The sequence below is a fragment of the Chelonia mydas genome, chromosome 6 (assembly GCF_015237465.2).
Source record: "Chelonia mydas isolate rCheMyd1 chromosome 6, rCheMyd1.pri.v2, whole genome shotgun sequence".
NCBI classification, from domain to species: domain Eukaryota; kingdom Metazoa; phylum Chordata; order Testudines; family Cheloniidae; genus Chelonia; species Chelonia mydas.
Genome location: NC_051246.2, coordinates 49,330,923 through 49,347,102, shown reverse-complemented (window position 1 = coordinate 49,347,102; position 16,180 = coordinate 49,330,923). Strand labels below are relative to the sequence as shown.

Genomic DNA, 16,180 nt, shown 5'->3' with positions numbered 1-16,180 from the left:
ATTTTTGTTCACTATGAAAAGGAGAAATAGCAAGGCCACCATTGTGAGCAGATGAAATTCATTAGCATGATACCAAATGCATGTATAACACGATCCACACATGCCTAGGAGGCTTTTTTTTGTTGTTGCATGTTTACTTAGACAGGGTGCATCACTTTTTCCTCTGAAAATGTGATGCAGATGTTAATACTTTTCTCCTCATCCTGATTTTTAATCCTCCCCTTTTGTTCTTCTCTGAAGTTCTTTTCTTTTAACTTTTCTACAGCGACCCACATCTTGATAGGAACACTTTGCCTAAGAAGGGATTCAGGTATTGGTGTTTCCACATAGTATAACAGCTTTTGTTGTGGTTTTGGAGCTTTGCTTTGTGTTTCTGTTGTGGCTGTTCGTGGTGGTCTCTGCTTTTGCAGGGGGTGGCAGCAGTCTTTCTTTCTTTCTTTCTTTCTTTTTAAACACCTCAAAGAAGGCCCTTTTCCAACATGTTTCTTTTCTTCATCCAGTGGCTTCACTGCTTGAGCAGGAACTGTGGCTTTTGCTGGCTGAACTGCTGAATAGCATCTCATAAACCATCATTGGGCTTGATTTGAAAGCAATAATTTGCAGCTTTTATGGCTAGTGCACTAAACTAGGTGTATCCATTTTCACAATGCAGTTCCTGGAACCTTGAAGATTTATTTAAGAAAAAATTGATTTACAACATCTTAATGAACTTCTTAGGATGAAATTGAAAAAAAGCATTTTAAAAGTGTGTTTGCTTCAGAATACACTTTTAATGGATCTCTAGAGAGACAATTTGTGGCCTGATAGAAAAAAATACAACCTGACAAACATTTGGTAAATGTCTATTCCTGAAACACCATTGATATGTAGGGAGTACTGAAATCTAGAAAAAAAGCACTGAGAAACATTTTTCCTCCCTTAGTAAACGGAAGCAATTTTAGTGAAATTATTAACTTTAAGGCTACAAATTAAATGCTTTAAGTCGATGTTACAGACTTCACGGAAAATATCTGGCCAGTTTAAAACATTTAAACTTTAGACTTGCTTTATGCTGCTTTTAGGATCACTGAACCAATGGCTTCAAATTGCGGCTGCAATTTATTCTGCACTATAAACACATTGTTCTTTGTGTCAGCTTTATCACACTGAGCTGGGTGCTAAAAGCATTTCATAGAATGAAATTTTTGTGTAAAATGTGTCTATGGCTGTCAAATGCGCATCTAGTTAATAAACACTATCTTTTAAGATTGAAACATTTGAGGGCTGAAGAGGTAGGTATTAATTTTGTATTATTTTTATTTTACATAGGTGTTAAAATAAAGTGACTATTAAAGGCCCCAGTCCTGCAAAGATGTATGCATGTGCATAACTTTAAAGATGCAAGTAGTCCGAAATCAGTGACTATAACTATAGGATTGAGGCTAAGGCATAAGAAAAGAATGTACTTTTAAAAAACTCTCTTGGCCAAGTTCTTACAATGTTCATTGTTCTTAATTGGCAAACAATATTTTACTATATTTAATGCAATCTGATCACCTGTATGCCTAAATTAGATGTTAAATAGAACTCCAAATTAATATGAGTTATGTTTGACTGATTTTTTTTAATTTGAAGCCAATCCTCTTTATAAAGAGATTAATTCCCCATAAATATTTACTTTCTAAGACCAGATGACATATCTTAGCAGAGATACAGAAACCCATAAGTAAAATTCCATTGAGCTTAATTGGGTGCTATTTTTAAGATAAAAGGGACAATAACATTAGGGCTATTTTTGGACAAAAGTTATACTCTTTGAGTAAAAACAAATATAGCTATTATTTACAAGCAATTAGACCTCATGTAGGTTTGGCCATTTTGGCTTTTAAAAAAAAGTTGAAAGTATCTTGTCAGTTGTCATCTGTACCTGTTTGGCACATTTTATGACATTCTATCTATATATTATGTGACAGACCCAGAGCAGTGGGGTACAGGAGTCTGGTCATAGACTATCAGGGTTGGAAGGGACCTCAGGAGGTCATCTAGTCCAACTCGCTGCTCAAAGCGGGACCAATCCCCAATTTTTGCCCCAGATCCCTAAATGGCCCCCTCAAGGATTGGACTCACAACCCTGGGTTTAGCAGGCCAATGCTCAAACCACTGAGCTATCCCTCCCCCCGTAGAGGAGTCTGGTAGAAGGCAAATATACTGGCCACTGGATGAATAGTTTTCTGTTCCCTGAGTGACCAGAGCAGGGGCTGCGCTAGAGCAATTAGGAACCTGCTAGAACCAATTAAGACAGGCAAGCTAATTAAGACACCTGGAGCCAATTAAGAACATACTAGAATCAATTATGGCAGGTAGGCTAATCAGGACACCTGATTTAAAAAAGGACCTCCCATCAGTTAGTGGAGTGTGTGTGAGGAGCAGGGTGTTAGAAGGCATGCTGCTGGAGGACTGAGGAGTACAAGCATGATCAGGCTTCAGGAGGAAGATCCTGCGGTGAGGATAAAGAAGGTGCTGGGGGAGGCCATGGGGAAGTAGCCCAGGGAGTTGTAGCTGTAGCTGTTACGCAGCCGTTACAGGAGATGTAGACAGCTGCTATCCACAGGGCCCTGGGCTGGAACCCGGTGTAGAGGGCGGGCCCGGGTTCCCCCCATCTTCCTCAACTCCTGATCAGACACAGGAGGAGTTGACCTGGTCTGTGAGCAACACCAGAAGGGAAGGTCTAATTTGGAAAGGGATCTGGCCTGTTCCCGACCCACTATGTGGGACAACAGAGACTGTGGAGATTGTTCTCCATTTTCTCCACGCTGGCCAGTGATGAGGTTAGCTGACTGAAGGGCAGGTTTGCGTCTCTAGCAGAAGCAGCCAAACTGAGGGCTGCCATGAAACTCGGAGGTGAGCAAATCCTCCAAAAAGCACAGAACCCACCAAGGTAGAGGAGGAACTTTGTCACAATAAGCAAATACTTCTCATATGGTATTTCAAAGTGACATCTGTATCATTTCACATCTCTCATTATTATTATTATTAGTTGTATAGCACTTACATGGACTAGTTACTTCTAACACAGGTATAAGAACAGGGGAGAAACCCTGGCCCGATTAATATCATTGAGAGTTTTGTTATTGACTTCAGCGTAGCCAGGATTAAACCCGGTCCTTGGCCTGAAGAGAAGGGTAAACACAGTCTACTTCATAATGATGTAATACTATGAATTCTGAACAAATGTGATATATTTCCAGGGGCCTATGTATTAATGTCTCCCTAATATGAATCATTGCAATACACATTGTTTAAAGGTCTACCTTTTAGCGGCTCCATTGATCTGAATATGATTATAGTATGCCAAAGAGCCATGCCAAGGGACTTCAAAGATGAACTGAGCTGTTGAAATAGTGATAAAATTGTGGTATAAACTAAAACAAGCAAAGAAATTCCAAAGTAAAGTCACTGATTCTGCAAACACTGACTTATGTGCTTGACTGTAAGCATGCATGTGTTTGCCAAATCAGCTCTTAAGGCTCCTTCCCTTGTACTTACCCATTGCAGAATCCATAGTAAAAAGATGCACTTTTTGAACTCCAGTGGAATGAGTTGGGGTTGGGATAAGAGCCTTAATTCAGAATTATATACCTTTTATATCACTTAGTCCTTAAATTTTATCTGAAGATTTTTTTTCCCAAATAATATTTCTTTCAAGTACATCTTAAGATAAGTTTTGAAATAATTTCTGGTTTTGCAGGTACACCCCTTCATCCCAACTTCGTAGTCAAGAGGATGCAAAAGAATGGCTACGTTCACATTCGGCAGGAGGCCTTCAGGACACTGCTGTCAATTCTCCATTTTCATCTGGCTCCAGTATAACATCACCCTCTGGAACTAGATTTAATTTCTCCCAGCTTGGTGAGTAATTAAGTGTTATGATCAGTGTAACATAATGTGACAGGGTGTACCTGGCCTTTGCAGCTCCTTGCAGGAGGCCCCTCAGTCCTACTTCATCCCACCTCAGGAAAGGAGCAGTGAAGCTGCCTAGAGAGGCCTCATGGAAGCAGCCGGTCAGAGCCCAGCAGACTCAGATAAAAGGAGCTGCAGGGCCTTAGCCGATCAGTTCCTGGCTGGGACCAGAGGGGCATGGAAGGGTGCTCCTCTCTGGTCAAAGCAGCTTGAGGGAAACCAGTGTGTGGTTCTGGCTGTATTTGCTTAAACTGGGAAAGACAGGACCTGAGAACTTTAACCCTGAGGTATGGGGTGAAGATAAGGAGCTAGGTGGGAAGAGGCACAGGGAAATAGCAGAATATTGCAGTAAGAGGTACATGGCTGTTGTTTATAGGGTTCCTGGGTTGGAACCCGGAATAGTGGGCCAGCCTGGATTCCCCCACTGGCCACCACTAAAGTTGTGTAAACCCTGAGAAGGTGACAAGGCTCATTGGGAACCCCAGGTGAAAGGCTGAATTTAAAGGGCCCAGAGCTGGTGCTGCCCAGAACCGGAGAGGGCAGATATACAGGTTTTGTTGGACTTTTTGCTCGCCTGGAAGGGTTTCGTTTTGACTGTGAGCCAGCTGAAGGGCTGAGCCACTGAAGCAGGAGCAGGAAGTGCTTAAGAGGTGAGTGCCCCCTGTTACACATGTTGTCTATTTTGAAAGTAGTGAATTTAACAATGTACCTTTCTTCTCACAGGCCCAAATGCCCTACCTAGCTCTGGGTACAGCATGCTACCATCTAGCTTCAATTCAGGAAATATTTATCTTGACATTGATAAGATAGGCCTTTGGGTGCTGACCAGTCAGCACTGTTCTGTGGTGTGATCAAAAGTGGTACATCTGAATTGACCCTATTCAGAATGGTGCTGTGCGTATAATCAAATGCCCTACATAAGCTGTTCACCTAAACTTCCCTACATGCTTAGATCTACTTCATCTTTAAACTCCAGGCATATTAAAAAATGTGATCATCTAAGCATTTGAGTGTCTTTTATCATTGTATAGACTTTCAGTCAGCTTATTATGAAACCAGACAAAGCTTTATCCAACACAATCACAGACAAGCCAGTGGAATTTTAAGTTGGAAAGTTTACCATCCCTTCATTTGGTAACTTGGATTAAAATAAACACATTTTTAAATGGAAGAAATGTTAAAGTTGCTTAGAAGAAGCTATAAAATTCTGCTAGCTTTAATTAAATGTACTAGCATATGAAACAAAGTAATTTAAAGTTCTCATAGTCTTGAAATTCTATCCAGTCATAGACTTGCTTTCAACTTAAAAGCAACTGCACAGTAATTCCCTGTTCATTTAGGGCCCAGTTTAGATACATAAATCAGTACTTAGGCACTCAAGTTGGAACATCTGAATCAGAGGGGTTTCAAAATATATTATATAAGAAACAAATATATTATTATGTATAACATTTTATTGTCTTTAAAGATATATATACAATATATGAGAGTTTTTATTGTCAGGGTTGCTCAGTTACTGGTTTTTATAGGCACGGACTGTTGCTGGAACTCTTACCTGACACTATTTAAAACAGTTTATTTTTCTGTGTAAGTATCCATTTATTGTACGAGTTAAGCTTTCAGTGTGGTGTGTGAGCAGTTGTCTGTAGAAATCCTGTTATCACAAACACATCTGATGTCTGGTGCACCAGTTTAAAATATTTCTTAATTACCTTTGCGGTTTATTTTGATGTGGAAAACCTAAATCCTATGAGGTGACATATATATACTTAATGTACTCTAAACAAAGGTTGTATCTCCGATAATCCGTAGTTAAGTTTTTAGTTTTTGTGTTAATTTTTAAAAATCTGTATGCTAGAAAGATAAAGCAAAATATGAAAAAAAAAAACCCAAAAGTTAAACCTATACCTGTGAGCTATCTGCATCCTAGTATTTATGGAACAGTTTGTGTACTATGTGATTTGTAGAAATTTGCTTGGTCACTTATTTCCAGTGCAATTTTGAGCTCAAGCAAAACTGTCCTAGCAACAATTTGAATGCACTGAAAGAAACAAGCTATAAACCAGTCCAAAATAGTTTTTGTCAAATCAACATCTAAAACAAAATTCAAGGTAAATAGAGGGGGGGGTAACTTCCTAAAGTGTTCGCAGCAAACAAGCTGCATCAGGAGCATGGAATTATATCACGAGTCAAGCAAAACCATATGACAGCCTTTGCAGGCTCACAAAGTAAAAATGTTGGGGCTTTTAGCTACTTAGGAATATACATGAAGATCAACTATATGACCGTATTTCATAAGTAATGCAGCTACCAGAAATAAAGTTCATTAAGATGTTGTAAATCAATTATTTCTTCAAGGTTCCAGGAACTGCTTTGAGGAAAATGAATACAGCTAGTTTAGTGTGCTAGCCATAAAAGCTGCAAAGTATTGCTTTCAAATCAAGCCCAATGATGGTTTATGAGATGCTTTTCAGCAATTCAGCCAGCAAAATGATAGTTAACTTTATCCACAATAGAAGAGGAAGGTGATTGATTTGGGCTTTATCCTTCAGGACATTTTGGGCTCAAGAGATGCCCTGCAAGGGAAGTAAACTTCCACTGACTTCAGTAGCAAGTGCTGACATGCAGGGCCAAACCCTTTTGGACACAGGTGTAATTATAGCTTTTTTCAAAGAAAAAAGAAACTGACCTTTTGTAAGAGAAATATGAACCATATCTCCGATGATAAATGAGCCCAAGATACCAAGAGAACATAATACCAGATATGAAATCAAGAGACCAGGGAGAGCTAGGACTCAGCAGTCCAATCTTCAACTTGACTTCTAACCAACTGTTTCTCAGTCAGAGGAACAGGTGAATAGTAACAAACCTAATGGAACATCAGACTGCTGAGTGGCAAGTTTGGTGAATGTTATCGATTTTTTTTTTTCTCTGCAAAATGACTGAATAATAATAAAAAACACACAAAATCCAGAAAAAAGGTGGTCCTGGATGTAGAACTTACATATTCTAAACAACATTGGTCCTCACAGGGTATTTGAGGCAGGGGTAATATTTGTATAAAACCCTTGATCTATGTGTTCTGTATGTATGTCACTCAGTTGTAACTTACTGAGATCCCTTTCTGGAAAACACCAGTTGAAAAGTGCAGGGTACTATTATGAAACTAAAGTTCTTTGAATTTGTAGCTACTCTTATATCCACATGAGAATGTCAGTCTTTCTGAGAGCTTTGAAGCAAATACTTCACAGATTATGCTGTTTATGAAAAAGATCAGGGGTTCTCAACTTCATTGCATCACCACCCCCTTCTGACAACAAAACTTACTTCACGACCCCAGGAGGGGGGACTGAAGCCCAAGCCCTACTGCGTCAGCCCTAGGCAGGGGACCTGCAGCTTGATTCCTGCCACCCAGGGCTGACGCCCTAGGGCTTTGGCTTCAACCCTGGGCAGTGGAGCTCAGGATTCAGCCCTGGGCCCCAGCAAGTCTAAGCCAGCCCTGGTGACCCAATTCAAAGGGGACCCCCTTTGGCGTCCCAACCCCCAGTTTGAGAACCGCTGCAAAAGATCATTTAAATTAGTTTGGGCTCTTTACTCCAGTTGGAGAGAGAACTATTCCAAATGAATTTAGAATTAATTAGTTCCTGCCTATGTGGTGATATTGACTTGACTGAATTTCCAGTGTAAACATAAAGACTCAAAGTCCTGTGCCGAAGCTGACCTTTTTATTTTTAACTTAGTTTATATAGCTCTTGTATGAATCCACTGCATTGTAGGAAGGAAATTAAGCCAAGAAGATATAAATTTCTGCCTGCATATCTGATTATAAGAAAACAGTCTTTTTTCGGTAGCTGCACAAGAAATAGATATGTGAATTTCCTGTTCTACTATATATTCCTTACTTTTTAGCAAGCCCTACTACTGCGGTCCAGATGAGCTTGTCAAATCCAACCATGCTACGGACGCACAGCCTTTCCAATGCAGATGGTCCTTATGATCCTTACAGTGACACACGCTTCCGGAATAGCTCAATGTCACTAGATGAGAAGAGTAGAACTATGAGCCGCTCTGGGTCATTCCGTGATGGCTTTGAAGAAGGTAAATCAAGCTTGTGAAGGCACTGCTAATGGACTGGAAACCATTTACACTGAAATCAATGGAAAAAGCTTCATTGACTTAAACAGGAATAGGATCAGGCCCATAATCCTACCAATTAAATTATTTAAAATTGAATGTTGTTAAGTGTCAAGTTATTTTGTTGTACCAGTTTTGAAAATGAAGGAGAAAAAGAATGTAAGGCAGTATCCAAAGCCCATTACCATTAATGGAAAGACTCTCATTGATTTCACTGAGTTTTGGATCAGGCTCATAAAATGTAAGGAGAAGAGAAAGACAAGCAGTTACTAAGTATCAGGGGGTAGCTGTGTTAGTCTGTGTCCACAAAAACAACAAGGAGTCTGGTGGCACCTTAAAGACTAACAGATTTATTTGGGCATAAGCTTTCGTGGGTAAAACACAAGTGCTGTTTTACCCACGAAAGCTTATGCCCAAATAAATCTATTAGTCTTTAAGGTGCCACCAGACTCCTTGTTGCTTAAGCAGATACTAAGAACTTTGCTGATTTCTGTAGACATGGGTATATTGTCCAGCTCGTGTGTAAGATTGAAATTTAACTAGAGGGATTGGTGGAGGCAAAAGAATAGTCTATTTTAATGGAAGAATTTCAAACATGGTTTTTTCTTCTGGGTGCATTTTGAGTTTCAGTTTAAACAGTTAAATCAAAGATAGGCTAATATGATTATCTTTTTTCTCCCCTTTCCACAAACCTACCTTTCAGTGTCAACTAGTTATGTGTTTACTTTATTTCATATTAACATTCAGAACTATGATACAGAAGATTTATGACAAGTATGTAATTAGAAGTGTAAAATTTTTAGGAGTATAAGAAAAAATTGAATGCATGCAGATTGAACTAGGCAAAATATTTTGCCATAACAAGATTCATATTAGACCAAAAGTGGTGGAACTTAATATACAGGTTGGAAGAGAAAAACTTACTATTAGTATTGCAATTTCTTGAAATGCAAGCATGTTAATCTTTTGAGAGGTTACAATTTAAATTCTAGGCATTTTCTATGGTTAAACTTCATTTTTCAGGATACATTATGTTGCTACTGTGGCGATATGGTAGCATGGAGTTTATGTTCATGCAAAGGTCCTTTGGTATCTGCCCACTACCATCCCTGCATCCCCAAAGCCCTTCCCTCTTGAAGGAAACAGCCTCTGAAAACCTTTACAAAATAAATTATTTCCTGGGCTGGTTGCCCTTTCTGCCTACAGGCTTTGCTGTGGGAGAGTACAACATCATTAGGTCACTGAGGTGACACACACAATCCCTAATGGTGAAATTCTGGCTCCATGGAAGACAGAGGTTTTTTTTTTTTTAGGGGTCAGGATTTCACTCTTAAGGGTTGATAAAGACCAGTAGGTTGGTAGGTTTTACTTAGGATCAGATTCTACTCTGGATTTGTAGTGGGGTTACTCCAATGATACTGGTTAATTACTCCACAGTACAATCATGTAACCAAGCTGCATTTGGCCACTAATCTTGTATTTTGTTTCTATTATTACTTTTTGTCCCAATCTTTGGGTCTCTCAGTATGGACTATGTCTGTTAACCTGAATGAGACGTGTAGAAGGAGAATTAAGGTCCTAATGATATTCCTATTCAACATTCCTTACTAAATTGTTCCTCAGGCAAAAAATACATCAGCTTCAGTGCAAATTATGCGTCAGGAAGAAGCAATGAGTGGGTTCCAAAGGGCCTGATTGTGCTTTCTGTGAGGTCTTTAGTCTGAAGATTGAAATACAGCCAGTGCACATATGTTCTCAGTCAACATGTTAAAATGTGTTATCTCCATAGGTGCTGAATAGCTGCTGCCTATTTGAAATGGAATTCTTTTTTTAGTAGGGCCATCCTGGGGTCAAATTCTCTCCTCAGATACAGGTGATAATCTCCCACTGGCTTCAAGTCACTCACTCAGAACGCCTAATGGATTGGATGTTGTCGTTTTATATGAAAAATGATTTGAGTTATAGGAGCCAAATGATTTTTTCCTGTGTGAAGGCATTTTATATAACTCTTTCCTTTGTGTAGCAATTTCAACTTACATCTGCAAACTTTACATCTGCAAAGATTTGTCTTACAATAAAAAGTTTATGATGGATGATGCAATTTTGTTTGCATTCTTATGAAAATATGCTCTCAGTAGGTGTAAAATCTGCAGTGAATGCTCTGTATATGATTCCACTATGCGCTTACTGTATTGCAAACAGATACGCAATTTGTTTATTTTATCTTTCCTTTAGTGCATGGATCCTCTCTCTCCTTGGTGTCCAGTACATCATCTATTTATTCAACGGTGAGTGTCGTGAAATGTAAACATTCAGCAGGAGCCTGCTGAGAAATGTAATATCAAGTATTATTTTGCAGTTGTATAACTTTTTTTAGTAAAACAAATTAATTGATTGGACCAAGTGCGCTAATTGCTTTTTCCGTGTAAAGAGGATGGCTCTTTGCATGTAAACATAAGGTATTTATTTTTATGTTCCCAAAAAGGTGTTAATGGATGTTTATCACAATACTCATGTTAGCCTGATAGACCCTAATGGCCCAGAAGCAGGAGTTAGTCTCTTAAATCCGCAATCCACAACCATTCTAAGGAAGCCTTGATAGAAAGGACGTAAGGGATAGTCCTGGTCTTTTCTGCCAACACCACCCACATTGATTCAATAGATAAAGCCATTTCAGTCTGATAATTTAGTGATCTGCTAATTAAGAATTCTCTAAGTAGGTCTTAATGCAATGGATTTAATGATCGCAAAGGAGCCATTACTTCTCATTTTGCCAAGAATTTTTGTATTAAAAATCTTAATTGCATAGTCTCTTAATAATCTGACATTGAAAGAAGATTTAATGATATTGTGGGACAAATAATATAATTATAGTGTTTTTTAAAAAGTGTATTATATTATTTTCTTCTAATACTTTCACAAAAGCATCTTGCTTCAGAATATGTAACATTAAAGGTTATTAAAGGAAAATATATCTGAACTGACACTCCGGTCTTTTAAAAACAATGGACAACAGTGGAATCCGGTCATTGTATTAATAGAGGATCACCTTACAAATTGGTATGAAAGTATGATACAACCACACAACTACCAGGCATCCATATTTGAAACAAACCTATACTTAATAACGTTATCTTTAAGGGCATGGTCCTGCAGTTTTTATTCAAGCAAGTAGTTCCTTTCAAGTTAGTGATACTAGCTGCATTAAAGAGTTGTAGGGCCCTAAAACAGAGAACCTGTTACCTTTGGTTTTAAAAAAAAAAAAAAGGGAACTACAGCTACATCACCTTTGACTGTAATCCAATTACATGAAATTAAAATTCACAAATGACTAGATTGTAGAGCCCCTACTCAAATTGATGAACATTTATTCATATAATTAATCCCATTGAAAACAATACCACTACATAAGTAAGTGCTCACTGTGTGAATAAGCCCTCCACCTTCTCCTCCAAAAGTAATTATGGTCACAATGAATGGTGCATATAAATGTAAGATTATTTAAAGTGTATTATTCTAACCACTGAATAGAATAGGCTTTGGGGGGAATTAGGATATTAAAAGTTTTGGAGTATCAGAATTACTGCTAGTAAATTTAATTTCCATCTAAACAGAGCCAAACATGTTCAGAAATACAGAACTAAGATAATGGATTTAGATTGATATAATGTCAAAGTTTTTAATGGTGGTACTCAGTGGAATTATTAATGTGAATAAAGTTGCCTGCAAACACCTATGTATGCTGAATCAATAAGTAATAAATAAGAACTCCTATTTTGAATTTTACTTGTAAAAAATTTGGCATATGCTAGTAATGAACTATTGTAAGTTCCTCATATGTTTTTTTTCCTGCTTTTTTTTTGTTGTAGCCTGAAGAAAAATGCCAGTCAGAGGTAAGGAGCAATATGGGTTTTGTAAACATAAACTTTCAATCTAGACACTTTGCATGAGTGTTTTACTCCTCTAATTCTGTAGATTACAATACAATAAACTAATCTTTTAAATACAATATTTAGATTCGCAAGCTACGAAGGGAGTTGGATGCATCCCAGGAGAAGGTGTCAGCTCTAACAACTCAGTTGACTGCCAATGTGAGTACAATTCAGAAAAATGGAGGCTGATAGATAAATTATGTAGTGCACAAACCCTAAATTATATAGTGCACAAATCACCATCCCAGCTTTCTTAATTAGCAAAAAGATCACTAGTCTGTAATAAGCAATTCAGGTCACACATTTGTGTTAAAAATAAATATATGCATTTTGTGTCATTCTGAAAAGAGAAAGCCTTCTATCCTAGTGTTCAATTGATCATTTTAAAAAAAAAAACATTAAATACAGTTATACTGATTTGGCTGTTCCTTTTGTATATGTACAACATGCAGGTACATAGGTTTGGTTAATGCTGAAAGAGATTCTTTGAAGACTCAGTCCTCTTCATAAAAGTGGGTCTTACATTCACATACATGTGTCAAAGGGGTCATAAGAGACATGAGAATAACAGTGGGTGCCAATGAGAAATGGGAACCCTGATTTAAATGCATTATGTTTTCCCATAGCATACAAACCATGCAACAGTGTGGGCTGATGGCAAGGGTAGGCAAAACTGACACACAAAAGGTGCCCTGAGAGCCAGTTTATGGCAGGGTCTAAGAAGCATAATGCATCTGATTCAAATCAGAGTATGCTGTGTTTTCACTTGTTTGCTTTGAGGAATATTCACTGCCATGAAATAACTATCTTTGAGCGCTGTTTGGAACAAAGGACTGAAAACCAAGGATACATTGGGGTTTTAATCCCCATTGAGTCAACACTGTGTAATCACAGGTGGCTGAAATCCTGGTTAAAAAACTCCCTGAAGCTCACTGGAAAAATAAGTGATTCCAATGCAAATAAGACAAAAATGACTAGGGACCATTTAAAAACCATTTCATATTTGTATTCCAGGATTATGGGGCTGGGTAGATGTGAGAATTTACAGTGACCAAAGAGGAAATCGCAGCCATTCCCTCTTGAATGGGTGGTAATAGCAAATATACCAACATGAAGAATGAGTTTGGCCTAAGTGATACTATCCTTCACAAAGTAGAAATCAGAACTAGAGCTAATGTATGTCAGTGTGTTGGCCATACATGATTTAATCTAATCTTCTGGCTGCAGGCATCAGACTTCTTCAAACAACTTGAAAAATAGAAACGGGAAGGCAGCTGAATGGTTAACATATAGGTTAAGGAAAGAAAATTAAGGCTACATTTAGTACTTTGCCACATTCCAGGAGCAAAAAACAAAACAAACCCAAAAATGAAAGTTGTTAACTTTTGCCCTGCAGATGCAAATACCTGACTAGATTAAATTATTTCATTCGAACCACCTCATTTGTATCTAATATCTTTTTTAACTCATCTTAATGTGCAATGTCTACAGAAAAGTGGGCTTTGCTTTCTTAAATGTAGGCCAATTCTTTTGCAGAGTTTTCTTAAGTTTGTTTTTTTGCTGACAGACTATTCTTGAATTACTCCAGCTTCTGCTCCTTACAACAAATTACACAACTGTTCATGTAAGTTAGGCTAAATTTTTCACTCTAGGGGCTGCTCTGCCTACTGATTTGGAAGAGTAACCTCTTCAGATTGAAGAAGAAATGTTCTCTCCAGGGCAGCAATTACTTCCCTTCTTTGTCTATATTAAGAAGCCATTCAGCATCCCTGCCGCTATTCCTCCTTCAAGGAGGAGGAACTGCTCTTTCCAGAAACTTCTAGCCTCAAAATATTTCTTCTGGTACTAAGGGCACCATTGTCTGAACAGATTGTCCCCCATGTTGACACTCCATTTGCTTTTTATAAAATTAGCAACATTTCTTTTTTCCATTTCATTTTCTCCAGGGTGAATTTAGCACTGCTGTAATGTGCTAAGGCCCTGACAGCCCTGAGCACTGAAGTCCCTTGTATATCCACAAAACAGGTGCAGCTGGGTCACTGGCAGAACAACCTTCTCCAGACTGTCCTGCCAGTGTGCCCCAGCCTGAACCTGGGTTGGACCACCGTTTTCTGCAACAGGGTACTTTATTTCCTATGGCCACTTGGCTGAGACTACCATTATGCGTGTTTGTTGCGGTGATAATTTTGTGGAAAGGGCTTGCTTTCACTAAAAAGTAAACCAAGGCTCACCAACCTATTCCTATAGCCCACTGATAGGGTTGCCAGTTTCGGTTGGACATATTCCTGGAGGTTTCATCACATGACATAATCTTTAATTAAAGATTAACATTTAATTCCTGGAGACTCCAGGACAATCCTGGAGGGTTGGCAACCGTACTCACTGAACAATTACTAGATAGTAACAACTTGTGGTCACTTTAAATGGTTTCAAAAGGGCAACTGAAAATTGAAAGGCTCTGTATCCCTTTACTTATCCCTTGACCCATGCAGTCCCATTCACCATATTTTTTTCACTTTCTCAAAGATTTTAAATGATATTCCTCATTGTTACTGAACACAGCATCCCCCCCCCACCCCAAAATAAATTATTCAGTCCAGTGTTTTTAAAATAAACATTTTAGTTTTCCAACACATGTAGTGGGTATTTAACTTGTTTTATTTTCAGCCATTTTTCTCACAGTCTCAGCCCTGTTTATTTTCTTAGAGTCTGAGGGGAGTGACAGCCACATATATCCTCATGTTATTGTACTATTCATGTTTGTTTTCATTGTGAGTGTGAGAACAGTTATTTGGGATAAGTCGGCTATGTGTTGATGAAGAACAAGTCTGGAATGGCTACATGAAAGGTTTTACAATTCTGTATATACATAGAGGAGAGAATGACCTTTTCTCTAGTGGACAGATTTAAAATATATACAATTTGTACTTGCTCAGTGTATATAATTATTTTTGATCTGACAATAAAATATCATTAGTTTGTTTTGATTATCATCAATTGTCATGGCAAAGGGTGGGCAAGTATGTATTCAATATTATGTATATTAAGGGTTTGTCTACACAGGGATATATTCAGGATTAACTTTTTGCGTGAACACACTTATTCTGGAATAAGAGTGCCTTATTCCAAATTAGCTTAATCTAAGTAAATTAAGATAATTTGTAATAAAGCACTCTTATTCCAGAGTAAGAACATCCACAGATGGAATATATTGGGAATTGTTAATCCACTTTAAATTCACACCCTGCTTATTCTGGCATGGCACTGGGAGAATGATTCTCCTGTCTCATCAAGTTAATTCTTACTATTCCAGTCTCTCTCTTCTGGATGGAGACTGTGTAGTAAATGTGATTATTTTTTTTGCAGATTGTGAGAATATTTAGTGTGTTATAGATGGTATATTCTGTTGCTACTGTTCACTGGTGTTTTGTTTTTTTAATGAAAAGAATCAGAGGAAGGCTCAAATCAGAACTTTGGGGCCATTCAGATACAGGTCTAAAATTCCAAACTTCATTACTCTGGCCCCTGTCATTATAATGACCCCAATAAAAAAAATTAGATCTGAACACCACCTAAGTTCAGGGAAGTTTGAATCAGAAACTCAAAAAATAACACATAGTATAGAAGTAGGGTAGGGTATGGCAAGAAAGAGATTTAAAAAGAAAATGTCATGTTATTAAAGGAAGTGGGTCCTGAAAAATGGACAATGAGCAAAGCGTTAAGATTTCAGGATTTTGCTTTCCTTGGGCTAAACACTGCAATTTATTAAAAATAAAAGCCTCCTGCACAGTTCAGAGTTAGAATTAAAACTGATTTAAGATGGAAACTCCATCCTGTGAGACCTAACTCCTTCAATTTATAACGAGGTAGATTATGTATCATTGTGAAGACTCCTGGGTAGAAGTGTATAACAGAAATATTTCTTTTCATTTAGCTTCAAGGAATGAGACTGGACAAGTATCTCTCAGAGAATAGGTCTTCAGTGATTACAGCTGCCAACTCCAGACATCATCTGGACAAAGAGATGAAAACTCCCCTTTCATAAAAAACTGGGGTAGATAGGAAGTGAATGTTGAATTTACAAGTTGCAGATATATGGCTGATAGCCTTCATGTCTTCCCTAATTTAAAGCAGCTGTAGACTTACTGCTAGCACTTTTGTCCTCCCCACCCCGC

At 38.1% G+C, this 16,180-nt stretch overlaps 1 protein-coding gene across 10 annotated transcripts in view; it reads left to right on the top strand.

Annotated features, from left to right (window-relative positions):
- NAV2 (neuron navigator 2) overlaps positions 1-16,180 on the top strand; it is a 649,830-nt gene that overhangs the window by 599,515 nt on the left and 34,135 nt on the right. For 8 of the 10 annotated variants that reach the window (XM_043547852.1, XM_043547853.1, XM_037899955.2 and 5 more), the window contains 6 exons: positions 266-310; positions 3,728-3,888; positions 7,849-8,037; positions 10,309-10,361; positions 11,943-11,966; positions 12,090-12,164. In XM_043547852.1, coding sequence (XP_043403787.1) covers positions 266-310; positions 3,728-3,888; positions 7,849-8,037; positions 10,309-10,361; positions 11,943-11,966; positions 12,090-12,164 — 547 coding nt within the window. The remainder of the gene's footprint in view (positions 1-265; positions 311-3,727; positions 3,889-7,848; positions 8,038-10,308; positions 10,362-11,942; positions 11,967-12,089; positions 12,165-16,180) is intronic. The other 2 variants (XM_043547851.1, XM_043547850.1) reach the window with 1 other exon arrangement.